This window comes from Cherax quadricarinatus, chromosome 79, assembly GCF_038502225.1.
Source record: "Cherax quadricarinatus isolate ZL_2023a chromosome 79, ASM3850222v1, whole genome shotgun sequence".
Lineage (NCBI taxonomy): Eukaryota > Metazoa > Arthropoda > Malacostraca > Decapoda > Parastacidae > Cherax > Cherax quadricarinatus.
Window position 1 is genome coordinate 10051363 of NC_091370.1, and position 27470 is coordinate 10078832.

At 40.4% G+C, this 27470-nt stretch overlaps 1 protein-coding gene across 1 annotated transcript in view; it reads right to left on the bottom strand.

Annotated features, from left to right (window-relative positions):
- The window catches only part of LOC128702761 (uncharacterized), a 150553-nt gene continuing 123083 nt past the window's right edge, over positions 1–27470 (bottom strand). The window contains exon 13 of the mRNA XM_070101813.1: positions 1–179. Within this exon, the coding sequence (XP_069957914.1) occupies positions 1–179 (179 nt within the window). The remainder of the gene's footprint in view (positions 180–27470) is intronic.

Below are 27470 nucleotides of genomic sequence, written 5' to 3' on the forward strand. Positions count from 1 at the left end.
TCATGGCTGAGACTGAGTTAAGCTGGAACTGCCAAAGGTATTGAGCTCTTCTAGTTTGGAATACGTCGGTGGAGTAAATTTTCGACGCAGGAATTTCAAGATGTAGAGTGGTAGGCAGGAGACTAATGTGATGACCACAACTTTCCAGAAGAAATCCTTAGATTTAATAAAGTCCCAGTCTGAAAAAGAAATATTGGCATTCTCATATATATCTCCAATAACTTAACAAAAACAAGGTATTCTGCAATCAACAAGCCAAGAATAATAATAATAATAATAATAATAATAATAATAATAATAATACCTAGTAGGTTGGTAGACAGCAACCACCCAGGGAGGTACTACCGTCCTGCCAAGTGAGTGTAAAATGAAAGCCTGTAATTATTTTACATGATGGTAGGATTGCTGGTGTCTTTTTTCTGTCTCATAAACATGCAAGATTTCAGGTATGTCTTGCTACTTCTACTTACACTTAGGTCACACTACACATACATGTACAAGCATATATATACACACCCCTCTGGCTTTTCTTCTATTTTCTTTCTAGTTCTAATTCTTGTTTATTTCCTCTTATCTATATGGTGAAGTGGAACAGAATTCTTCCTCTGTAAGCCATGCGTGTTGTAAGAGGCGACTAAAATGCTGGGAGTAAGGGGCTAGTAACCTCTTCTCCTGTATATATTACTAAATGTAAAAGGAGAAACTTTCGTTTCTCCTTTTGGGCCACCCCGCCTCGGTGGGATACGGCTGGTGTGTTGAAAGAATAATAATAAAAATAATAATAATAATGTAGGTAGTAGGTTGGTAGACAGCAACTGCCCAGGGAGGTACTACCGTCCTGCCAAGTGAGTGTAAAACTGAAGCCTGTAATTGTTTTACATGATGGTAAGATTGCTGGTGTCTTTTTTTATCTGTCTCATACACATGCAAGATTTCAGGTATGTCTTGCTACTTCTACTTACACTTAGGTCACACTACACATACATGTACAAGCATATATATACACACCCCTTTGGGTTTTCTTCTATTTTCTTTCTAGTTCTTGTTCTTGTTTATTTCTTCTTACCTCCATGGGGAAGTGGAACAGAATTCTTCCTCCGTAAGCCATGCGTGTTGTAAGAGGCGACTAAAATGCCGGGAGCAAGGAGCTAGTAACCTCTTCTCCTGTATATATTACTAAATTTAAAAGGAGAAACTTCAGTTTTTTCTTTTGGGCCACCCCACCTCGGTGGGATACGGCTGGTACGTTGAAAGAATAATAATAATAATATTTTTTATTTTTTTTTTTTTTTATTATCACACCGGCCGATTCCCACCAAGGCAGGGTGGCCCGAAAAAGAAAAACTTTCACCATCATTCACTCCATCACTGTCTTGCCAGAAGGGTGCTTTACACTACAGTTTTTAAACTGCAACATTAACACCCCTCCTTCAGAGTGCAGGCACTGTACTTCCCATCTCTAGGACTCAAGTCCGGCCTGCCGGTTTCCCTGAATCCCTTCATAAATGTTACTTTGCTCACACTCCAACAGCACGTCAAGTATTAAAAACCATTTGTCTCCATTCACTCCTATCAAACACGCTCACGCATGCCTGCTGGAAGTCCAAGCCCCTCGCACACAAAACCTCCTTTACCCCCTCCCTCCAACCCTTCCTAGGCCGACCCCTACCCCGCCTTCCTTCCACTACAGACTGATACACTCTTGAAGTCATTCTGTTTCGCTCCATTCTCTCTACATGTCCGAACCACCTCAACAACCCTTCCTCAGCCCTCTGGACAACAGTTTTGGTAATCCCGCACCTCCTCCTAACTTCCAAACTACGAATTCTCTGCATTATATTCACACCACACATTGCCCTCAGACATGACATCTCCACTGCCTCCAGCCTTCTCCTCGCTGCAACATTCATCACCCACGCTTCACACCCATATAAGAGCGTTGGTAAAACTATACTCTCATACATTCCCCTCTTTGCCTCCAAGGACAAAGTTCTTTGTCTCCACAGACTCCTAAGTGCACCACTCACTCTTTTTCCCTCATCAATTCTATGATTCACCTCATCTTTCATAGACCCATCCGCTGACACGTCCACTCCCAAATATCTGAATACGTTCACCTCCTCCATACTCTCTCCCTCCAATCTGATATTCAATCTTTCGTCACCTAATCTTTTTGTTATCCTCATAACCTTACTCTTTCCTGTATTCACCTTTAATTTTCTTCTTTTGCACACCCTACCAAATTCATCCACCAATCTCTGCAACTTCTCTTCAGAATCTCCCAAGAGCACAGTGTCATCAGCAAAGAGCAGCTGTGACAACTCCCACTTTGTGTGTGATTCTTTATCTTTTAACTCCACGCCTCTTGCCAAGACCCTCGCATTTACTTCTCTTACAACCCCATCTATAAATATATTAAACAACCACGGTGACATCACACATCCTTGTCTAAGGCCTACTTTTACTGGGAAAAAATTTCCCTCTTTCCTACATACTCTAACTTGAGCCTCACTATCCTCGTAAAAACTCTTCACTGCTTTCAGTAACCTACCTCCTACACCATACACTTGCAACATCTGCCACATTGCCCCCCTATCCACCCTGTCATACGCCTTTTCCAAATCCATAAATGCCACAAAGACCTCTTTAGCCTTATCTAAATACTGTTCACTTATATGTTTCACTGTAAACACCTGGTCCACACACCCCCTACCTTTCCTAAAGCCTCCTTGTTCATCTGCTATCCTATTCTCCGTCTTACTCTTAATTCTTTCAATTATAACTCTACCATACACTTTACCAGGTACACTCAACAGACTTATCCCCCTATAATTTTTGCACTCTCTTTTATCCCCTTTGCCTTTATACAAAGGAACTATGCATGCTCTCTGCCAATCCCTAGGTACCTTACCCTCTTCCATACATTTATTAAATAATTGCACCAACCACTCCAAAACCATATCCCCACCTGCTTTTAACATTTCTATCTTTATCCCATCAATCCCGGCTGCCTTACCCCCTTTCATTTTACCTACTGCCTCACGAACTTCCCCCACACTCACAACTGGCTCTTCCTCACTCCTACAAGATGTTATTCCTCCTTGCCCTATACACGAAATCACAGCTTCCCTATCTTCATCAACATTTAACAATTCCTCAAAATATTCCTTCCATCTTCCCAATACCTCTAACTCTCCATTTAATAACTCTCCTCTCCTATTTTTAACTGACAAATCCATTTGTTCTCTAGGCTTTCTTAACTTGTTAATCTCACTCCAAAACTTTTTCTTATTTTCAACAAAATTTGTTGATAACATCTCACCCACTCTCTCATTTGCTCTCTTTTTACATTGATTCACCACTCTCTTAACTTCTCTCTTTTTCTCCATATACTCTTCCCTCCTTGCATCACTTCTACTTTGTAAAAACTTCTCATATGCTAACTTTTTCTCCCTTACTACTCTCTTTACATCATCATTCCACCAATCGCTCCTCTTCCCTCCTGCACCCACTTTCCTGTAACCACAAACTTCTGCTGAACACTCTAACACTACATTTTTAAACCTACCCCATACCTCTTCGACCCCATTGCCTATGCTCTCATTAGCCCATCTATCCTCCAATAGCTGTTTATATCTTACCCTAACTGCCTCCTCTTTTAGTTTATAAACCTTCACCTCTCTCTTCCCTGATGCTTCTATTCTCCTTGTATCCCATCTACCTTTTACTCTCAGTGTAGCTACAACTAGAAAGTGATCTGATATATCTGTGGCCCCTCTATAAACATGTACATCCTGAAGTCTACTCAACAGTCTTTTATCTACCAATACATAATCCAACAAACTACTGTCATTTCGCCCTACATCATATCGTGTATACTTATTTATCCTCTTTTTCTTAAAATATGTATTACCTATAACTAAACCCCTTTCTATACAAAGTTCAATCAAAGGGCTCCCATTATCATTTACACCTGGCACCCCAAACTTACCTACCACACCCTCTCTAAAAGTTTCTCCTACTTTAGCATTCAAGTCCCCTACCACAATTACTCTCTCACTTGGTTCAAAGGCTCCTATACATTCACTTAACATCTCCCAAAATCTCTCTCTCTCCTCTGCATTCCTCTCTTCTCCAGGTGCATACACACTTATTATGACCCACTTCTCGCATCCAACCTTTACTTTAATCCACATAATTCTTGAATTTACACATTCATATTCTCTTTTCTCCTTCCATAACTGATCATTTAACATTACTGCTACCCCTTCCTTTGCTCTAACTCTCTCAGATACTCCAGATTTAATCCCATTTATTTCCCCCCACTGAAACTCTCCTACCCCCTTCAGCTTTGTTTCGCTTAGGGCCAGGACATCCAACTTCTTTTCATTCATAACATCAGCAATCATCTGTTTCTTGTCATCCGCACTACATCCACGCACATTTAAGCAACCCAGTTTTATAAAGTTTTTCTTCTTCTCTTTTTTAGTAATTGTATACAGGAGAAGGGGTTACTAGCCCATTGCTCCCGGCATTTTAGTCGCCTCATACGACACGCATGGCTTACGGAGGAAAGATTCTTTTCCACTTCCCCATGGACAATAGAAGAAATAAAAAAGAACAAGAGCTATTTAGAAAAAGGAGAAAAACCTAGATGTATGTATATATATATATGCATGTGCGTGTCTGTGAAGTGTGACCAAAGTGTAAGTAGGAGTAGCAAGATATCCCTGTTATCTTAGCGTGTTTATGAGACAGAAAAAGAAACCAGCAATCCTACCATCATGCAAAACAGTTACAGGTTTTTGTTTCACAGTCATCTGGCAGGACGGTAGTACTTCCCTGGGTGGTTGCTGTCTACCAACCTACTACCTAAATAATAATAATAATAATAATAATAATAATAATAATAATAATAATAATAATAATCTTGATTTCTACATGATAAAACTTACGCATACTTAGCTGACAAATAATTCTGAATAAGTCCTTTTGGAGTGAGTGAAAACCTTAGATAAAGTATAAAATAACACTATGTTTATGATTACAAAAACATCAACTAAACTGCAGGATACTATAACTTGGTAATTTAAGAAAAACTTTAAAAAAAAGGGGAAAATATTTGATAAAATGCAGTAATAAAAAATTAGCAAATTGGTTGGCCTTACAACTACTGTGGAAGACTCTTCAAGGAGGCAGTGCCTTGGTGTTGGTGGAGGCTCTCTTGATCCAAGAAACATAAATACAAATTAAAACCACAATGAAAGATAACAAATTAACGGAACTTAGATTTCACAGAATGACCATATGATGATTAAAGCTCCCTCACAAAATATTGCCAAAGATGTATTAGATATTTTGAATACTGTATACTATACAGTGGACCCCCGGTTAACGATCACCTCCAAATGCGACCAATTATGTAAGTGTATTTATGTAAGTGCGTTTGTACGTGTATGTTTGGGGGTCTGAAATGGACTAATCTACTTCACAATATTCCTTATGGGAAAAAATTCGGTCAGTACTGGCACCTGAACATACTACTGGAATGAAAAAAGTTCGTTAACCGGGGGTCCACTGTATAGTACTGTGTACCAGATGTAGCTAAGACTTGGCTTGCAAGCTGCAAACCACAACAGTAACCCCTCCATATAAGTAATTGATTGGGAAAGGAGCAAATGGTAAGTAATGGAAATTGTGGTAGACAGAGAAGACTATGTTTTTGCCCTGATTGTCACAATAATGGTTAAATCAGTAACCAATGGACTTCGTCTAATCTTTCCAAATTGATTGATCCAGTCGATTTTGCTCCGTCTGTTATAGAGGGCCATTATATGGAGGGTTGGTATTAGCCTTATCCACTGTAGTTCAATGAGACAATATCCACAGCAAAGTCAACTAAAACATTGTTTAGAAAGATGCATTGAGTGAGCAAATGAGCCACATGCAACTTTGCAAACCAAGGCTTGGCTATGACTACAACTGTTCCTCGACCTATGATATTTCAACTTTATGATGGTGCAAAAGCAATTACTTTGGAGATGAAACTTACGATAATTACCCAGTATGAAAGCGGCAAGTCCGTAACTTGTATTCATTTACAGGAAGGCCCCACTTATACGGCGGGTTAGGTTCCAGGCTACCGCTGTAAAGCGGAAATCGCCGTAAAGTGGAACACCCTTTTTTTCCACTTATAAATGCATACAAACACTAGATAACAAGTTTACACTAACATATATTAAGTTAGCAATAGAACCAGGCATCAAAAAACAATAAAAAGGTACAATACACACATAGTGCACTCATTACTTACCTTAAAATATTTATAGTCTTAATCTAGGGTGAGACAAGTAGTATTTATTGTAAGAAATCAAGTGTGGTATGTATTGTAATAGCCTCACCAGGCCACCCCACCCACACATACTATTCTATGATATTTAAGCATCCCAGAGCGATAAAATGTATATACAGTTCACTCATTACTTACCTTAAAATATTTGTAGTCTTAATGTAGGGTCAGGAGTAAGTAAATGAGATAAAACGAATAAATGAGAGAGAGAAAGAATGAATACATGAGAGGGGGCAGGCGCAGTTATGTAAACAAACCAGGGGAAGGTAAGTTTTGTAAACAAACGAAATGTACACGTCTGGTTTGTGTACAAGTTACATTGTGTACAGGTTGTCTCTACATTGATACGGTAGAATTAATAAAGAAGAACACTCCCATTCTCATGTAACATCATTTTGAGAAGAAATGAAGCTCTGAGTGAAGGCAATGGAAATAAGTCACACTGACTTTTTTGGGTTATCCTAGGTTCTCTACACGTATGTTGTTATGTATGATAATCTATGTAACTGTATTTGTGTATACCTGAATAAACTTACTTACATACATACGAAAGGAATAATTTTCTAAAGTTACCCCCAGTAACACATTTACTCTTATGTTAGATTAGAGAAAATGTTATTCTTGCCGTCACTTGTACAAGTTATGTGGCTCCCACATCTTATATTTATGTTTATTTATTCTATTGTGGGGTGTATTTATCATCTTTTTATGTTATGTATCGTGTTTATTATATAATTTTGAAAAAAATATCATGGATGGATTAATGAAAATGTGTATATTACCGTAATATACGACATTTAATGAGACTCGCACCTGGGTGAGTCGACTGGTGTGGGTTGCATCCTGGAGACAGATAAGGACACAATGGAAATAAGTTAGACAGTTTTTGTGAAGCACTGACTTTTTGGGAGGTTGTATCCTGGGTGAACCGTCTCTGGGGTTAATTGTTTCTTGGTATTCTCAATAAGCCACCAACCATGATTGCTGGCAACAGCATGGCGGCGCTGTAAACGATAACTGCTAAACAACGAACGTGCACTACAGCAACGGCAGGCGGTGCTACAACGCGACGGCAGCAGCAGCTAACGGGTGAGCCTGCTGTAGCAACAACTGACGGTACTACAGCAGCAGCAGACGATGCTACAGCAGCAGCGAACGATGCTACAGCGGCAGCAGACGGTACTCTGCGCAGCAGCAGCAGCTGGCGGTGGTAGCAGCAGCTGATGGTGTAATTTTCAGCGGCAGCAGCAGCTGTGGTGGTTAACAGCGCTGTACGCAATAATGCGATGGTTGATTAGGGTTTATTATACAACCACGGCCAGCCGAACCACTCCGCTTTCGCTACTTGTGGCTGATCTTTTTCTTCGTCTCTGTTAGTTTTAAACTGCAACATTACCCCCTCCTTCAGAGTGCAGACACTGTACTTTACATCTCTCAGGACTCAGAAGTCCGTACCGGTTCCCTAGACCCCTTCATAAATGTTGCTGCTCACACCTCCAACAACCGTCAAGTATTAAAAACCATTTGTCTCCATTCCACTCTATCAAACAAACTCACACATGCCTGCTACTGTATATATACTTATATGTATATGTATATATATATATATATATGCAACATATATACCATATGTCTATGCTCTATATAACTCACATATATATATGCATATATATATATATATGTATATACAGTGGACCCTAGACCAACGATGGCATCGTTAACGATAAGAATCAGAACTAGTACATTTTAACGCAAAATTTTTGCCTGCGACGGCGCTAAAAACTCGACCATCTAACACGTTTCCATCAGTAGTCCGCTACGGCCAGTGTTTACAAGCCAAAGCCAGCCGCATGATCTTAAAACATACTTTTGGAACTTTTCCCATGTTATCACACCCTTTTTTATGATTGCACCTGAAAAAAAACCCCAAGGGGCCCCCAAAAGAAATCTTCTAGTCCAAACCCCTCCCAAAAGGGGTGAAATTACTATGGAAAAGGAAGAAAGAGATCATTGCTAAGTATAAAAGGGGAGTTTTTGTCCCCGAGCTGGCCGGGTTTTTACAAAAAACCCCCCAATTAAACCCTTACTATTGGGGCCCAAAGGGCGGCAATAAAGGGGCTTTTCTTCCAAATTGAACCTTTTTTAAATTTGAGATCGCAAGTACTTGAAGATGTTGAAAAGTTATTAGGTGTGGAAAAACAAAACAGAAAACGGGAGATAGCATCTCCCCAACGATCATATGTGAAAAGGTGGGAAAATTTTATAAAGTTTTTAATGAAAAAATGCCAGCAAAAATTTGATAAAAAGGTGAATTTAAAAAGAAAAGGTTGGTTTGAGAGTTTAAAGGGGGGAAGAATTGGGAAAAGGGACCCATAAGGCCCTAAGGGAAGGGGACCCCTTTGAACACAAAGACCATCAATTTTCCCCTTTTCCTCCCCCCCAACAATCGTCCCAGATCTCCAATAAAGGTGGTGTCATGTAACTTGCTTTTCTTCAGTTTTTTTTTAAAAATTTAATATTTCATGTGGTAAAACAATTTTTTTTTTCATATTTTTTGGGTTGCCCCTCGGTTAAATTTTTTTTCAATTTTTTATAAAAAAAAATTCTTGAGGAAAATTTTTAACAAACAATGAGCCCCAGGCATTAAAAAGCTTTAAATCGGGAATCCACTTATATCTTTTTACCACCGATTTACGACCGTAACATCGCCCACTCGATTTGCGCCCGGGGTCCATCTGGCAGCTGGGCGGGGGAAAAAATGATCCCTTTTAAAATTGTTAAAAACTCGGGGGGAAAATTGTCATCAGGCAGCTTTCCAGTTTAAAAACCCCTCCCTACCCAGCAGCATCATACTGTATTAACTGCAAAACTGGACAGTAAATTTCACCACAGAAAATTTTCCCGGGTTGCAAAAAAGTGTAATAAGTTCACTATTTTGCCATTATTTCCAAAACCATTTTTTTGATTACCCTTTTTTTCACCCCAACACATTAGTTCCTTTTATATTGTTTTCCCCAATTCTAACTTTAAAAAATTACCTTTTAAAAATACTACCCACTATCATATTCCCAAAACTCCCTTATTCGATCCCCTTTTTTTTTCTACAAATTATTTAAATCCCTTTTATATTTTAAACCTTTTTTTTTAGCTTTAAAAAAAAAAACTTTAACCCCATTATTTTTTCATTTGTTAAAAAAATTCAGGGGTTTTTTTTTAAAACTTTAGAATTTTACTTTGTTTTATTTTAATTCTAACATAAAATTCACTACAAATCTTATGATTACAAGCATTGATTGTACCAACTCTTATTTAATGACTTTTAAAAGAATCAAACAGTTTTCTGTAATTACTACACGCAGAACAATCAAAGGCACTTCTCAGAGCAACAACAACAAAACCCTATCTTTAACTACAATATCAGATCTTTAAGCAAGCATTACGATGACCTCATAGCATTACTAAATTCCTTGCTAATATGTCCATCATTACACTAACTGAAACCTGGCTAAACCTGATACTACGATGTCTATGCCATTCCTGGTTACAGCCATACACAACTGTAGGCAGACCAACAAGGGGTGGCACAGCTATATACTACTCAGACCAACTAGAATGTATCACTAATACTTGCACAAAGGGATGAACATGGGAATATATAATAGCTAAATTCAAATCCAAATACCTCAAAACCTCTCACGTGATAAACATCTACAGAGTTCCACAGTCAAAATTGCAATTTAGTCAAAACCTAGGAGTATGATAACTGATGCCCATGAACAAGATCACTTCTACTCTCAGGTGACTTCAATATAAATCTCCTGCAAAACCAGGACCCTGTTACTGAATTCACAAACACAATGAGGGAACTTGATGTTGCTACCAACATAACAAAACCTACAAGAGTTACAGAGACTAGTGTTTCCCTACTTGACCACATCTGGACCAACACCATATCCCCTTTAAAATCGGCATAATTACAGATAATACCACAGACCACTACCCCACTTCCTCATAACAACTCTTTGTAAATTACCCCAACACTACTAAAGTCACCTTCAGACTTCACAATGAGGCAGCCATTAATAACTTCACAACAGAGTAACAAACATTGACTGGCACACTGAGCTAAAACTATACGATATTGTAATGTTTAATAATTTTCTAAAAAGACCCAATACCTCTATAACAAAACACTGCCCCAAAAAACTAAACAGATGACAGTTTAAAAACTGAACAGTCCCCGGGTAACACAGAAAATTTTCAAATCCATAAATACAAACACCGATATGAAAAACAGTACAGAATGGGTCACACATAACCAGAGACCAAACAAACGTTACTTGTCAATCTAACTTCAGCCTGATAAGAGGGCAAAATTGTATTATGAGAACAAGTTATCCAGCTTAAATTGATATATAAAAGACCTCAGAAAACCCTATCAAATTCTGGGAACAAAAAAAAGATGTCAGAAATAGAGAAATAAGAATGCAAAATCAGGTGATTTAACTCCACCAACGAGCAACCAGGCAGATATGATTCTTCTCCTATAGGACAAACCTTGCCAATAAATCAACAGGTGCCCCACCAAATGACTACCTCACAGCTACCGAACACACACACTGACCTATCAAACTAACCCATCTGAGTCTCCTTATTATCAACGTACTATAGCAGCTTGGGAGATTTAATGCTGCCACTTGCTGCTCTGCAAAGTGTCACAAGATTACCTCACTAATCATTTTAACACTCTTGTTTCAAATCCATTGAATCCTCCACCTTCCTACAGTTCTCAAGCAGAGGTCTGATCCATAAAGGGAGGAGAGACAAAACAGGTTGAACTATAGGCCAATATCAACTTACACCTCTCAAATCTTGAAAATTATTCATAAATAGATCTACTCCTACCTCATCTCCAAGACATACTCAGCTGGCATTTGGATTCAGGCTAATAAAATACAATGATGCTATTATACATGCAGAACATATACACTAAATAGAAAAAAGAAGTCTACTGGGGATCTTCCGATGACTTCTGTTAACTTTTGATGCACAGTTGACCATGACACTCCCACGTAAATTGTCCTGCTATGGTGTTAGAGGGCACTCCCTCAGCACCTCAAGTCTTACCTCAGCAACAGAAATGTAATATGTATGCATGGAAATGGGGTAAACTCTTCGCTAACCAATTACCCAAGTTGGGTGTCCCACAGAAGATATGTAGCCTCACTATATCTCCTATGCATAAATGACCTGCAAATGCTTATGATCTCAAACCCACCTGTTGCAGATGACCTTACATCGTCTTCTTTCACTGAGCAGTCCATGCTTCATGCAGTGGACCGCATAAGCGACTTTAATCCATTTAGAGGGCTGATTGTTATGAAATATTCGGTATCTTGAATGAATTTCCCACTAAATCTTGCTTTTTATTGTATTATTATCACTGGCGATTCCCACCCAAGACAGGGTGGCGAAAAAGAAAAACTTTCCCATCATTCACTCCATCCTGTCCCAGAAGGGTGCTTTAACACTTTTTTAAACTCCCTTCCCCCCTTTTGGTGCAGGCACTGTCCCCCATCCCAGGACTCAAGTCCGCCGCTTTTCCTAAACCCCCTTCATAAATGTTTTTTGCTCCCTCCAACGCACGTAAATATTAAAAATTTGTCTCTTTCCTCCTTAAAAACCCTCAGCTTGCTGGAAGTCCCCCCCTTCCAAAAAACCTCCTTTCCCCCCCCCTTTTCCCCAACCCACCTACCCCCCCCTTCCTTCCACTACAGACTGTCCTTAAGTATTCTGTTTGCCCATTTTTTACATGCCCAACCCCCAAAAAATAGGGAAAATCAAATTAACCCTGAAGACCCCCAAAATATAAAGATGACACTGACTTTTTTGGGTTATCCTGGGTGGCAAATCCTCTGGGGTTAATTGTTTCTTGGTATTCTCAATAAGCCACACCAACAACGGTGCTACAGCAGCAGCAGCAGCTGACGGTGGTACAGCAGCAACAGACGATGCTACAGCAGCAGCAGACGATGCTACAGCAGCAGCAGATGATGCTACAGCAGCAGCAGACGATGCTACAGCAGCAGCAGACGATGCTACAGCAGCAGCAGACGATGCTACAGCAGCAGCAGACGATGCTACAGCAGCAGCAGACGATGCTACAGCAGCAGCAGACGGTACTACAGCAGCAGCAGCAGCTGACAGTGGTACAGCAGCAGCAGCAGCAGCTGACAGTGCAGCAGAAGCTGACAGTGCAGCAGCAGCTGACAGTGCAGCAGCAGCTGACAGTGCAGCAGCAGCTGACAGTGCAGCAGCAGCTGACGGTGGTACAGCAGCAGCTGTACCACCAATAGTAGCGATGGTTGATTGGGGTTTATTATACAACCTGGCCAGCTCGGAGACACGCACTCCACTTTCATACTTATCAATGATCTTTTTCTTCATCTCTATAGTAATTCTCACCCTTATTGCTGTAGGGTTGGCACTAGAAGCTTTCTTGGGGCCCATGGTCACTTATTTTCCAGAAAAAATCACCAAAAACACTGTTTTTTGGATGTTACCACAGAGGCTGGTTGGTAAACAATGCCACCGGCGGAACATGTGAACGTGGCTCAGGCCGCACATTGGACGCGTCTCGGACGAAGAACGGTGAGCAGGTTTTTGGGCGGTATGCGAAACAAAATTTTTGCGAAAAAAGCGAGCGGTATGCGGATTGTACGGTATGCGATGCGTGCGGTATGCGGGGGTCCACTGTACTGTAAATACCGAATTACAGAAAATATCTACCTGGATGAGGACTAACAAACTTACACTAAACATTGACAAAACCTACTTCATTCAGTTTGGTAACAGAGCTGCATATGTCCCTCTTAACATAATGATACACGGATCACCTATCACAAAGCTAACAGAGGGAAAATAATTAGGAATCCACCTTGATAATAGACTCAAATTTCATACACATATACAACAAATTTTTAAGAAAATTTCCAAGACTGTAGGCATACTATCGAAGATAGTTCCACAGTCAGCCCTCCTGGCCCTATATCACTCTCTTATTTACCCCTATCTCACCTATGGAATTTGTGCATGGGGCTCAACAACAATAAACCATCTCAGACCACTAATTACCCAACAAAAGGCTGCAGTCAGAATGATAACAAATTCCCACTACAGTCAGCACACTCCACCAATATTCAAAACACTAAACCTACTCACCATACAAAACATCCATATTTATTACTGCACCTATTACATACATAGAACACTTAACTCTGATATTAACCCTCCCCTCAAACATCTCCCTGCCAACCTCAACAGAACACATGACCATAACACAAGGCACAGATCACTCTTTGATGTTCCTCGTGTCCATCTCACACTGTGCAAAAACTCAATTCACATAAAAGGCCCTAAAATCTGGAATTCATTATCTGTAAATATAAAAGAAACACTACCTGTTTATAAATTCAAGTCTCTTCTCAAAGATCACTTACTCACCCAAAACCAAATAAATACTGAATAACTGAACCTTATAAATTGTATATCTTAAATGTTTCTCACAATTATATCACATAAATGTTAAACCTAAGACCCAATCTAACTTTGTTATTTTTTAAATACTCTACCTAACAGAATACTCCATTCGACTGAATGTACAGCAATGCATGCAACCATATGACCTGTCTTTGTAATACTCATTTGTGCTTTATTGTTATCTGTTTACAATAATGTTTTATCACTGATTACATTATTGCTTAGTTAATCTTAAGTTAATTTTAAGCCAGCCCGTAATGCTATGCATACAAGTGGCTTTGGCATGCTGAAGATATGCTAAGCAACGCAGACCCCCCAACCCATGCCTGGAACAGTTAACTTTTGGTGGCAACTTCGATGCCTTCACAGACTTTATTACTCTGAAAAGGAGGTAGATATGAAATGAAAGAGACAAGTGCTCCTTTACAGAAAGAATAACAGAGCAGCTAAAAAGAGGTCAATCTATCTACAGAAATGCGTGGGGAGACATGAGTCAGAGAAATAGCAAACATCGAACTTAGCTAAAGGGATCTTGTAGAGGTCGAGATCGCGGTTAGCCCAGAAATGAAATCAAGAAAAGAAACCCAAAGTATTTCTTCTCCTATGCCAAATCAAGTAGAACATCAGTGACAGACCTTACTTAGAAAGCAAGATGGGTCCTACGCAGATTGTTGACAAGGAAATAGGTGACTACTCAGGTCCCAATATGATAGCGGTTTTAGGAATAATAACTTAATTTGGTGAGTCAAAATTAATTTTTATGAGAGCCACGATTTGGTTAACACTGAAGCCATCTAATAGTATCACCATTTAAATGACTTCCAAGAGACAAGCGATAAATACAGCATGCCCATGCACTCTGCCCCAGGGCCAGACTCATGGAGTCCGTGTTCATCAAGAAATTGCAGAAGCCCTATCATGAGCCTTCTCCATCTGGAGAGCATGGATGCGGTCAATTTAGATTACTAAAACAACAGCATGACCCCTCACAAAGGGGCTGATAAAGCAACAACAAGAGACTACGGACTTCGATAACACTAACATTCCATATGTAAAAGAAGAAATCTTTTAGAAGGTCTAGAGCAAGATCATACCATCTAGAAACCCATCAGTTGCAGCCAGGCAACACTGGGTTTTGGACTCAGTCGCTCCTGTCTGTCTCAATGAATCACTCTGACAGGTCTGAGTGCACTAGAAGACAAAAGAATGCAGATGTAACCTATACAGACTTTGAAAAGCCTTAAACAAGTGAAACCATGGCGTAATAGCGCGCAAAATGCGTTAACTAAAGGAATAACAGGAAAAATGGGTCGATGGATCTATAATTTCTCAGTAACAGAACTTGCAGGGTAGTAGTCAGCAGGTAAAGAGTCCGGGGCATACAGTGAAAGCTCTGTTCACAAAGCACAGTACTCGAACCCCATCTTGTTCCCTGTCCTATCCGAACATAGACAGGATGTCAGCCACAGTACCATGTCTTCCTTTGCAGATGACACGAATGTGCATGACCAGTGTCGCTTCCATTGCAGACACTGCAAGGCTCCAGCGGGACGCTCGCTAAATCTGAAGTGGGCTGCAGAAAACAATATGAAGTTCATGATGAAGACTCAATTGCTCAGATCATGTGTGCGACCTGGAAGTGTAAATCTTCATCAGAGTACAAACAAATTCTGTCCACAAAATAAATGGAACTTTGATCAAAAGACCCAGGTGATCATGTGGAGGACCTCACCCTTTGGACCATAACATTGTATCATCGCATCTGCTGAAAAAATGACAGGATGGATGTGAGAACCTTTAAAACAGGGATGCCAAGCCCATGATGACCTCTTCAAGTCACTTGTTCTATCTGAAACAGATGTTGCCTTTGCCTATCAAACACCTTTCAAGCTGAGTCAAATTGCTGACCTGAAAATGTACAGGGGGCATAGGCGCTTATGGAGATAAAACACCTCAATTTGCTGGATGTAATGGTTTGCAGATATAATTTACACAGAGCACTTGGTAGGAAGATACATGATTATATTCTATGGAAAATCCACAGAGGACTGGTACCGAGCCTACCTGCAATGACTCACTCACAAAGCAAAGGCTTGGCGATGATAACATCCCCAATGAAAAGCAGGGGTGTCACTAGCACATTAGATATGTGGTGTGAGGCTAAGACTGTTCAACTGCCTCTGACATACCTGCAGGATTACCAACAGACCCCACAGCGGTCTTTAAACTGGCATGGACAAAGCTCTAAAGTGGTTCTGATCAACTAGGTTGTGGCTTTCGTGCGTTGGTTTCTGGTAGCCAACAATAACAGTACAGTTGATGAGGCTCAGTCCACCAGAGCTTTGGTCTGTTCGGACACAGGCATTGACCCCCAGATCTCTCAAACTCAGGTAAACCTGTCTCTGCCTCTTTCTTGCCTGTATATCTGTCTGTATCTCTGTGTGTCTGTTTGTCTGTCTACTAGTATGTCTTTCTGTCTACCTGTGTGCCTTTCTGTCTACCTGTGTCTGTCTTTATGTCTACCTGTGTCTGTCTTTATGTCTACCTGTGTCTGTCTGTGTCTACCTGTGTGTCTGTCTTACTGTCTGTCTACCTGTGTGTCTGTTTTTGTCTGCTTGCCTGTCTCAGAGCCACTCATTAAGAGTGTACTTGGTCTTGAAGATGCCATATGCCATATTAATAATGATAATTTATTTATTTATTTATTTATTAATTTGAGCATACATACAAAGGTACAAAAAAATGCAGATAAGAGCAGCATGCCAAAGCCACTTATACTATGCATAGCATTACGGGCTGGCTTAAAATTAACTTAAGATTAACTAAGCAATGATGAAATCAGTGATAAAACATTATTGTAAACAGATAACTATAAAGCACAAATGAGTATTACAAAGACAGATCATATGGTTGCATGCATTGTTGTACATTCAGTCGTATCGAGTATTCTGTTAGGTAGTGTATTTAAAAAATAGTAAAGTTAGATTGGGTTTTAGGTTTAACATTTATGTGATATAATTGTGAGTAACATTTTAGATATACAATTTATAAGGTTCAGTTATTCAGTATTTATTTGGTTTTGGGTGAGTAAGTGATCTTTGAGAAGAGACTTGAATTTATAAACAGGTAGTGTTTCTTTTATATTTACAGGTAATGAATTCCAGATTTTAGGGCCTTTTATGTGCATTGAGTTTTTGCATAGTGTGAGATGAACACGAGGAACATCAAAGAGTGATCTGTGCCTTGTGTTATGGTCATGTGTTCTGTTGAGGTTGGCAAGGAGATGTTTGAGGGGAGGGTTAATATCAGAGTTAAGTGTTCTATGTATGTAATAGGTGCAGTAATAAGTATGGATGTTTTGTATGGTGAGTAGGTTTAGTGTATTGAATATTGGTGGAGTGTGCTACCTGTAGTGAGAATTTGTTATCATTCTAACTGCAGCCTTTTGTTGGATAATTAGTGGTCTGAGATGGTTAATTGTTGTTGAGTCCCATGCACAAATTCCATAGGTGAGATAGGGGTAAATAAGAGAGTGATATAGGGCCAGGAGGGCTGACTGTGGAGCATAGTACCGTATCTTCGAAAGTATGCCCACAGTCTTGGAAATTTTCTTAGAAATTTGCTGTATATATGTATGAAATTTGAGTCTATTATCAAGGTTGATTCCTAAGAATTTTCCCTCTGTTAGCTTTGTGATAGGTGATCCATTTATCATTATGTTATGAGGGACATCTGTAGCTCTGTTACCAAACTGAATGAAGTAGGTTTTGTCAGTGTTTAGTGTAAGTTTGTTAGTCCTCATCCAGGTAGATATTTTCTGTAATTCGGTATTTACAGTATTGGCTAGCGTGACTGGGCTCGGGTGAGAGAAGACGTATATAGTATCATCTGCAAAAAGTGTGGGTTTGAGTAATTGCGAAGCATTTGGTACGTCATTTATGTATAGGAGAAAGAGAAGAGGGCCAAGGACACTTCCCTGTGGGACACCAACTGTAATTGGTTGTGCGGAAGTGTTTGCCCCATTTGCGTACACATATTGGCTTCTGTTGCTGAAGTATGACTTGAGGTAGTTGAGGGAGTGCCCTCTTATACCATAGTGTGACAATTTTACGTGGAGCAAGTCATGGTCAACTGTATCAAAAGCTTTACGTAGGTCAATGAAGATCCCCAGTGGGACTTCTTTTTTCTCTATTGCAGTGTATATATGTTTTAGCATGTGTATAATAGCATCATTAGTAGTTTTATTAGGCCTGAATCCAAATTGGCAGGGGTTGAGTATGTTTCGGGAGATAAGGCAGGAGTAGATTCATTTATGAATTAATTTTTCGAAGATTTTTGAGAGAGGGTGTAAGTTGGATATTGGCCTATAGTTATTCAACTCTGTTTGGTCTCCTCCTTTGTGGATCGGGGTGACCCTTGCTATTTTGAGTACTGTAGGGAAGGTGGAGGATTCAATGGATTTGTTAAAGTGTTGCAATGATTGGTGATAGCACTTGTGACACTTTTTTGTATATAAAGGGTGGTAAGGTATTTAACCCTTTCAGGGTCCAAGGCCCAAATCTGAAGTGGTGTGCCCCAGTGTCCAAGAATTTTCAAAAAAAAAATTTGTTATTTTTTCTTATGAAATCGTAGAGAATCTTTTTGTGAAGGTAATAGAACAAAAAGTACGAAATTTGGTGGAAAATTGACGAAATTATGCTCTCGCAAATTTTGATGTGTCAGCGATATTTACGAATCGGCGATTTTGCCGACTTTGACTCCCATTTTAGGCCAATTACATTATTCCAATCAACCAAGTTCTTAGCTATTTCACTAGTAGTACTTCTATTCTATCGACTGAGCACAAGAAATCGCCAAGTCAACTGTTTCAACTACAAAATAAAGTGATCGGAAATTGTTAATTTGGCCAATTTAACACAAAGTTCAAAATATTCCAATTTCAAAATAGGCTCCAGAATAAACAATGTAGGTATTCCTGGAACTAAACTAACATTTCCTCTGTTCATTAGTTACATTTTGAGGCTTTACAAATAAATTCCATTTTGATTTTTTATTCACATAATGAATTTTTATTCACACCAAAAAATAGAAGATTTACTGTTATGCAATACTGTAATAATTGTATAAATATCATCACCATATTTGTGAATGTATATTAGACCCACCAGCCGACGTGTATTAGATGTGTGAGGTCGTTTGTTTACTCTTGAATATCGGCAAAAATTTAACATTTCCGCTATTTTGAGCTCAGTTTCAAGCCATTCCCAGTGCTAAAACCAATCAAAATCATCTCTATTTCTGTAATATGTCTTCCATTCTATCAAATGAGACCAAGAAATCGCAAATACAACTATAAAAAACATAAGAAAAAACACTGCAAAGTCGCTGTTTTAATAAAAAAATCATGATTTCAGTTTTTTCTCTCATTATACACAGTGTGCTGCAGGATCTGTTTTATGTGGTGCACACATACCACATAGATGTATTCTCTCATATCTAGGCCCAAATGTACCACTCACAGTTTATCAGAGTGAGCTGAGCTCATGGCGTAGATCTACGGTTTGGACCCTGAACGTAAAGCCGTAGATCTACAGGACGGACCCTGAAAGGGTTAAATCTCCTGCCTTGTTTTTTAGTGTGTTGATAATAAGGGAGACTTTGTATGGGTTAGTCGGAGCTAGGAACAGTGTGTTCGGGTAGTTGCCAGTGAGGTAGTCATTTGGTGGGGTATCTGAGCTTGGGATTTTATTGGCAAGGTTTTGTCCTATAGTGGAGAAGAAATCATTGAGTCTGTTTGCTGTTTCTGTTGGTGGGAGTTGGGGTTCATCTGATTTTGCTAATTTTATTTTGCTATTTCGTGATATCATTTTTGTTCCCAGAATTTCTGATAGGGTTTTCCAGGTCTTTTTTATATCACCTCGTAAGTTTGATAATCTGTTCTCATAATACAATTTTTTTGCCCTTCTTATCAGGCTGGTTAGGATTGACGAGTAACGTTTTGTTTCGTCTCTGGTTATGTGACCCATTCTGTACTGTTTTTCATATTGGTGTTTTGTATTTATGGATTTGACAATGCTGGGTGTTAGCCAGAGACAGTTCAGTCTCTTAGCTGTCATCTGTTTAGTTTTTTTAGGGCAGTGCTTGTTATAGAGGTATTGGGTCTTTTTTAGAAAATTATTAATACATTCGTCAACATCTGTATAGGTTTCTAGCTCAGTGTGCCAGTCAATGTTTGCTACTGCTGTTGTGAAGTTATTAATGGCTGCCTCATTGTGAAGTCTGAAGGTGACTTCAGTAGTGAATTGGGGTAATTTACCAAGAGTTGTTATGAGGAAAGTAGGGTAGTGGTCTGTGGTATTATCTGTAATTATGCCTGATTTTAAAGGGGATATGGTGTTGGTCCAGATGTGGTCAAGTAGGGAAACACTAGTCTCTGTAAGTCTTGTAGGTTTTGTTACTGTTGGTAGCAACATGCAGTTACTCATTGTGTTTGTGAATTCAGTAACGTGTGGGTCCTGGTCTTGCAGGAGATTTATATTGAAGTCACCTGAGAGTAGTAAGTGATCTTTGTTCATGCATGCATCAGTTATCATACTTCCTAAGTTTTGATCCAGACATGCGGGAGTGTATCAAACATGCAGGTGTAGCAGACATGCAAGTGAACGCTTACAGGAGTGTGAACCTTACTGGGGTAACGAACATGCATGGGTGTAACGAACTACAGAGTGTAGCGAACGCCGGGAGTGTAGCAGACATATGCAAGTGTAGCGAACTGCTTTGGGGTGGGCATGAGGTGTAGCGGTACGCATGGAGTGTAGCAGACGCGCAGGGAGTGTAGCAGACGCACAGGGGTAGCAGACATACGGGAGTGTGCTGAACGCCACGGGAGTGTAGCAGACATGCGCGAGTGCAGACGGGAGTGTAGCAGACGCCGCAGGGGGTGTAGCAGAGCCTGCAAGTGTAGCAGAACATGCAGAAGTGTAGCAGACATACGAAGAATTGTAGCAGACATGCATGGAGTGTAGCAGACATGCAGGGTGTAGCAGACATGCAGGGAGTCTTGCTTAGACGCCACAGGAGTGCAGACCTGCAGAAGTGTGGCAGGCATACAGAGTGCAGACGCCAGGTGCAGGAGTCACAGGGAGTGTGAGCAGACATGCAGAGTCTTAACAGTGGCCCCTTTTCCCAGAAGTGCAGCAGGCCTTGGAGTGCCGGCAGACATACGGTGTAACGAAGTACAGGAAGTGTAGCAGACATACACAGAGTGTAGCAGACACAGGAGTGTAGCAAGCCACGGGTGTAGCAAACATGCAGGAGTGTAGCAGACATACAGGGAGGTGTAGCAGACATGCAGGGGAGTGTAGCAGGCATACGGGGAGGTGTGGCAGGCGTGCAGAGGTGTAGCAAACAACAGGAAAACGAACATGCAGAGTGTAGCAGACATACAGGGGTGTAGCAAACATGCGAAATTAGGCGCAGACATACAGGTGTAGCAGACATACAGAAGTGTAGCAAGTGAGGAGTGTAGCAGACATACAGAGTGCAGACATACAGGGGAGTGTAGCAGGCTACAGGGTGTAGCAAACATGCAGAGTGTAGCAAACATGCAGGGAAGTAGCAGACATACAGGGGGTATCAGACCTTAAAGTGTAGCAAACATGCAGGGTGAAGCAGACATACAGGAGTGTAGCAGACATGCAGGGTGAAGTACAGGGTGCAGACTGTACAGGAGTGTAGCAGACATGCAGGAGTGTGGCAAGCATACGGGGAGTGTAGCAAACATACAGGGAGTGTGAACAGAGTGTAGCAGACCACAGGAGTGTAGCAGAACCTTCATTGAAAGTGTAGCAACCGTGCGAGTGTAAGCAAACGTACGGATGGGTGACATACAGAGTGTAGCAGACATACAGGGAGTGTAGCAAACATGCAGGGTGAAGCAGACATACAGGAGTGTAGCAGACATACAGAGTGTAGCAGACATACGGGGTGTAGCAAGCATTGCGGGGTGTGTAGCAGACATACGAGGAGTGTAGCAGACATGCAGGGTGTAGCAGACGCACGAAGAGTGCTAGCAGACGCGCAGGGAGTGTAGCAGATATGCGGGGAGTGTAACAGACATACGGGAGTGTAACGGCGAACGCGAGAGTGTAGCAGACATACCAGGAGTGCTGCAGACATACAGGAGTGTAGTGATTATCAGGGGTATAGCAGACATGCAGGAGTGTAGCGAACATACAGGAGTGTAGCAGACATACAGGGAGTGTAGACATGCAGGGAGTGTAGCAGACATACAGGGTATAGCAGGCACCACGGTAGTGTAGCAGGCGCTACAGAAATTTCTGTAAACATGCAGAAATTAACAGCAGACATACAGGAGTGCCAGCAGGCATACAGGAGTGTAGCAGACATGCAGGGAGTGTAGCAGACATGCAGAGAGTGTAAGCAGGCATACAGGAGTGTAGCAAGCATAGGATTGCAGACATACGGGGGTGTGGCAGACATGCAGAATGTGCAGACATACAGGGGAGTGTAGCAGACATGCATGGAGTGTGAACATACAGAGTGTAGCAGACGCACAGGAAGTGTGGCAGGCACTTGTGATGCAGACCCTTGGGGAGTGTAGCAGAGCCACAGTGTAGCGGACTGCTATATTGCAGTTCTCCTTGGTTAGTTCTCCTTTGTGTAGTTCTTCTTGTATAGTTCTCCTTGTGTCTTCTCGCTTGTATAGTCACTTCCATACAGTTCTCCAACTTGTATAGTTCTCCTTGTATAGATTTCTCTGTGTTGGATTCTTCTTGTATAGTTCTCCTTTATAGTTCTCCTTGTATAGTTCTTGTCATTGCAGTTCTCCTTGTATGGATTCTCCTTGTATTTCTTCTTGTATAGTTCTTATCGTACAGTTCTCCTTGTATAGTTCAACTTCTTGTAGCCATAGTTCTTCTTGTATAGTTCTCATCGTGCAGTTCTCCTTGTGTAGTTATATACTTGCATAAAATTCTTCTTTGTATAGTTCTTGTCATTGCAGTTCTCCTTGTATAGTTCTCCTTGTACTCAGTTTAACATCATTGCAGTTCTCATGTAATTCACTCTGTATGGATCTTCTTGCATGGTTTCCTCTTTGTATGTAGTTTCTCCTTGTATTGTTCTTCTCGTACAATTCTCCTTGTATATGTGGATTCTCACTTTATATAATTCTTCTAACACGAGTTCTCCTTGTATAGATCTCCTTGACATAGTTCTTGCTCATTGTGCAATTCTCCTTGTATAGTTCTTCTCATTTTAGTTTCTCCTTGTATAGTTCTTCTTATATAAGTTCTCCTTGTATAGTTCTTCTTATTATAGTTCTTCTCATTACAGTTCTCCTTGTATAGTTCTTCTTGTATAGTTCTATTGTATGGTTCTCCTTGTATAGACTATTTGTATAGTTCTCTTTAGTTCTTATATTATAGTTCTTCTCGTACAGTTCTCATGTATGGTTCTCGTATATAGTTCTTCTTGTGCAGTTCTCATATGATTCTATGTATAATTTCTCCCTTGTATAGTTCTCCTCGACATGGTTTATTCTCGTACAGTTCTCCTTGTATAGTTCTCATATATAGTTCTTCTTGTACAGTTCTCCTTGTATAGTTCTCCTTTTAGAGTTGTATGGATTTCTCCTCATTATAGTTCTTCTCGTACAGTTCTCCTTGTATAGTTCTCATATATAGTTCTTCTTGTACAGTTCTCATGTAACTAGTTCTCTCCTTTGTATAGTCTCCTTGTACAGTTCTCCTTAACTATGATTCCTCTACATATATAGTTCTCCTTGTATGGTTCTCTTATATGATTCTTCTTGTGCAATTCTCCTTATCTTAAGTTCTCCTTATTTAGTTCTCCATATATATGTTCTCCTTGTATGTAGTTCTCCTTGTATAGTTCTCCTTCCTTTTTAGTTCTCCTTGTATAGTTCTCTTGTAGTTCTCCTTGCATAGTTCTCCTTGTACAGTTCTCCTTGTATAGTTCTTTGTATAGTTCAGCATATACAGTTCTCAGCAGTAGTTCATAACGTATAGTTCTTCTTGTATAGTTCTCCTTGTACAGGATTCTATCATTATATGGATTCTCCTTGTATAGTTCTCCATGTACCAGTTCTCCTTATATAGTTCTTTGTATACATTTCTCCTTGTATAGTTCTTTTTCTCCATGTCTAGTTCTCCTTTGCATAGTTCTCTGCTGTATGTTCTCATGGTTCTCCTTGTACAGTTCTCCTTTAACATAGTTCTCCTTGTATGAGTTATCTGTGCAGTTCTCCTTGTACAGTTCTCCTTGTATAGTTCTCCTTGTATAATTCTTCTTCTTGCAGTTTCTCCTTGTACAGTTCTCCTTGTATAGCTCTTGTATAGTGCTCCTTGCAAGTTCTCCTCAGTTTCTCCATAGTTTTCTCGGCCACCAGTTCTCCTTGTAGTTCTCCTTGTATAGTTCTTGTATAGTTCTCCTTGTATAGTTCTCCTTGTATAGTTCTTGTATATATTATTATTATTATTATCAAAAAGCTCTAATCCACAAGGGCTCTTATCGTATAGTTCTCCTTGTATAGTTCTCTTTGTATAGTTCTTCTTGTACAGTTCTCATGTAAGTTTCCTTGTACTAGTTCTCCTTGTATAGTTCTCTTATAGTTCTCATGTATAGTTCTTGTAGCACAGTTTCTCATGTATAGTTCTCCGCTTCCCAGTATAGTTCTTCTTGTGCATAGTTCTCTTGCTTTAGTTCCTCCTTGTATAATTCTCCTTGTATATAGTTCTTGTATAGTTCTCCTTGTATAGTTCTCCTTGTATAGTTCTTCTCATTACAGTTCTCCTTGTATAGTTCTTCTCTTGATTCTCATGTATAGTTCTTCTCATTACAGTTCTCCTTGTATAGTTCTTCTCGTACAGATTCTCTTATGAGTTCTCCTTGCTATAGTTCTTGTATAGTTCTTCTCGTACAGTTCTTTCCTTGTGCGTTCTGTATAGATTCTTCTTGTACAGTTCTCCTTGCTATAGTTTCTTGTATAGTTCTTCCTCGTACAGTTCTCATGTATAGTTCTTGTATAGTTCTCACTTAGCACATAGTTCTCCTTGTATAAGTTCACTTCTCGTACAGTTCTCTTATAGTTCCTTGTATAGTTCTTGTATAGTTCTTCTCGTACAGTTCTCATTGTATAGTTCTTCTATTATATATGTGTGTATTTAATATCAAAAAGAAGCGCTAACCACAAAGTGTATAAGCTATGTATCGTATAGTTCATCCTTTGTGTAGTCCTTCTTGTAGTTCTTGTATATTTCTTCTGTATAGTTCTTCTTGTATAGTTTTGTATAGTCCTCTAGTGATTCTTCTCGTGTAATTTCCTTGTGTATGTTTTCTTATATAGTTTTTCTGTATATAGTTCTTCTTTTATACTTCTTGTATAGTTCTATAGCTTTTATTCCCTTGTTTATTACACTGGTCTTATCTTCGTATGGTTCGTCTTCTCTCCTCCTCTTACTCCTTGTTCTTCTTCTTTTCCTTCTCATCTTTTTCTTTTCCAACTTGTTAGTTCCTTTGTCGTTTGCTCCTTTCCTGCTGCATCTTCACCACCTGTTCCCATCTTGTCACCACCTGTCTCTTTATTCTTCTCTTCCCTTCCCCTCTTAGTCTCTTTGTTTCTTGTTCATGCCCTTCGTCCCCCTCAGCTAGTATGTAGTTCATTCCTTCATTACACATGTTGTTTCCCTCTTTCTTTTCTGTTGTCTCTTCCTCTTCTCTGTCTCTCCTTCTTGATCCTCCGCTGACAGTCCTCCGTCCTCTCCATTCTCCTCACTTCCTCTGATCTTCTCACCTCATTACCCCTCACCACTCTCATTATCCCTCACTACCATCCTCTACCTCACCACCCTCACTGCTCCTCATTTTCTTCCACCACACTTACTATCCCTCATTACGCCTGCCCACACACCACCTGCCCTCTCCACCTGCCTACACATACACACACACACACACACACGCACATCTGATTTTTACCTGCCTACACACATATGTTAAAACACCTTCTTTCCATACTTATCACATACACACACCTTCCCAAACACATATACTCCACACCTGCCAACCACAGTTCCTACACATACGCCTGCTTATACCTGCCTACACCTGTCCTCCCACTTACTCACTCATGACAACAGTGAAGACATACTCCAGTGAATCTCCGTCATGAGAGCGAAAGATGAAATAAAGAGCAGAGATCAAGAGAAGAGGAGAAGGAATAGAGAGAGAATCGGAAAGAGAGAGAGAGAGAGAGAGAGAGAGAGAGAGAGAGAGAAAGCATAATGATCATCTCTAGACACCATGATGGTATGCTGGTGCAGTAGTAAGGATGAATGGGAGGTGTTGGCAGCTGGAGAAAAGTAGATATCTTGGGGTGGTGACTCCCGACTAATATGAAAATCATGTTGTAAATCTTGCAAACAAGGCAGCCAGAAACTTACAGCACTTCGCCATGTCTCTGCATCTGCTTGACAGTAAGGGTTGCAAGATTCCGTATGAACACAAGTACGCTCACACATGAGTATGCTCCACTTTCTTGGTTTATATCTACCCCTCTCATCTGTGACTGCTTGACAGAGTAGAGAGACAGGCAAGACTACGTCTCATCTATCGCCTGGACCCATCCTGGATAGACCTGTCATTTCAGCAGAGCCTTCAACACCAGGAGGGGATGTGGTGGGCTTGCATTTATGTACAAGGCCAATATTGATAAGTGCCAACAGTTGGATCACTTCGAGGACAGCGTGAAACAAACACCTTACAAGACAGACAAGCGGCAGCTTCTGCTCCTGGCTGTGCCCTTCTCAGAACATCCTCCATCTGAGATCATATATACAGGATGACTCGAGTATGGAACACATTCGTACAGCATGATGTCAACGAGATAAGAATCAGTTAGTCAAATGAAAAATGCTGGCCCCACAGATGGCTTCCAACTGTCTATTTCCCACACTTGTATCTCATAACAATAAAAATGCTTTCAAATGAGCTAGTGGGTAACAGCTCTTGGCTTTCACTAATAAAGTTAGGAATCCTTAACCTGTAAATAAACATGTGAAGTTAGGGATCCTTAACCTTGTCCAAACCCCTGTGTAAAAGAAAAGGAGAGAGAGAGGAGAGAGAGGAGAGAGAGAGAGAGAGAGAGAGAGAGAGAGAGAGAGAGAGAGAGAGAGAGAGAGAGAGAGAAGAGAGACCTCAGTTCGATTTGACACAAAAACATTTGGGCAAGTTTCATACCACTCTTGCCACCTGCCCATGTTGTGGGTGGCATCCACACGGACAAATGTGTCTAGAAAGCTCCAGTGCTTTGCTGGAGATGTCACATCATGCTGGAGACACTCCCAGTGCCTGCTGGAATGTCATCATGTAAGACACTCCAGTGCCCTGCACTGGAATGTCACATCACTGTGTCAAGACACTCCGGTACCTGCTGGAATGTCATCGTATGTGAGACACTCCAGTGCTTACCACTGGAATGTCATCATGTGTAAGACACTCCAGTGCCTGCTGGAATGTCACATCATGTGTGGAGCTTGCTCAG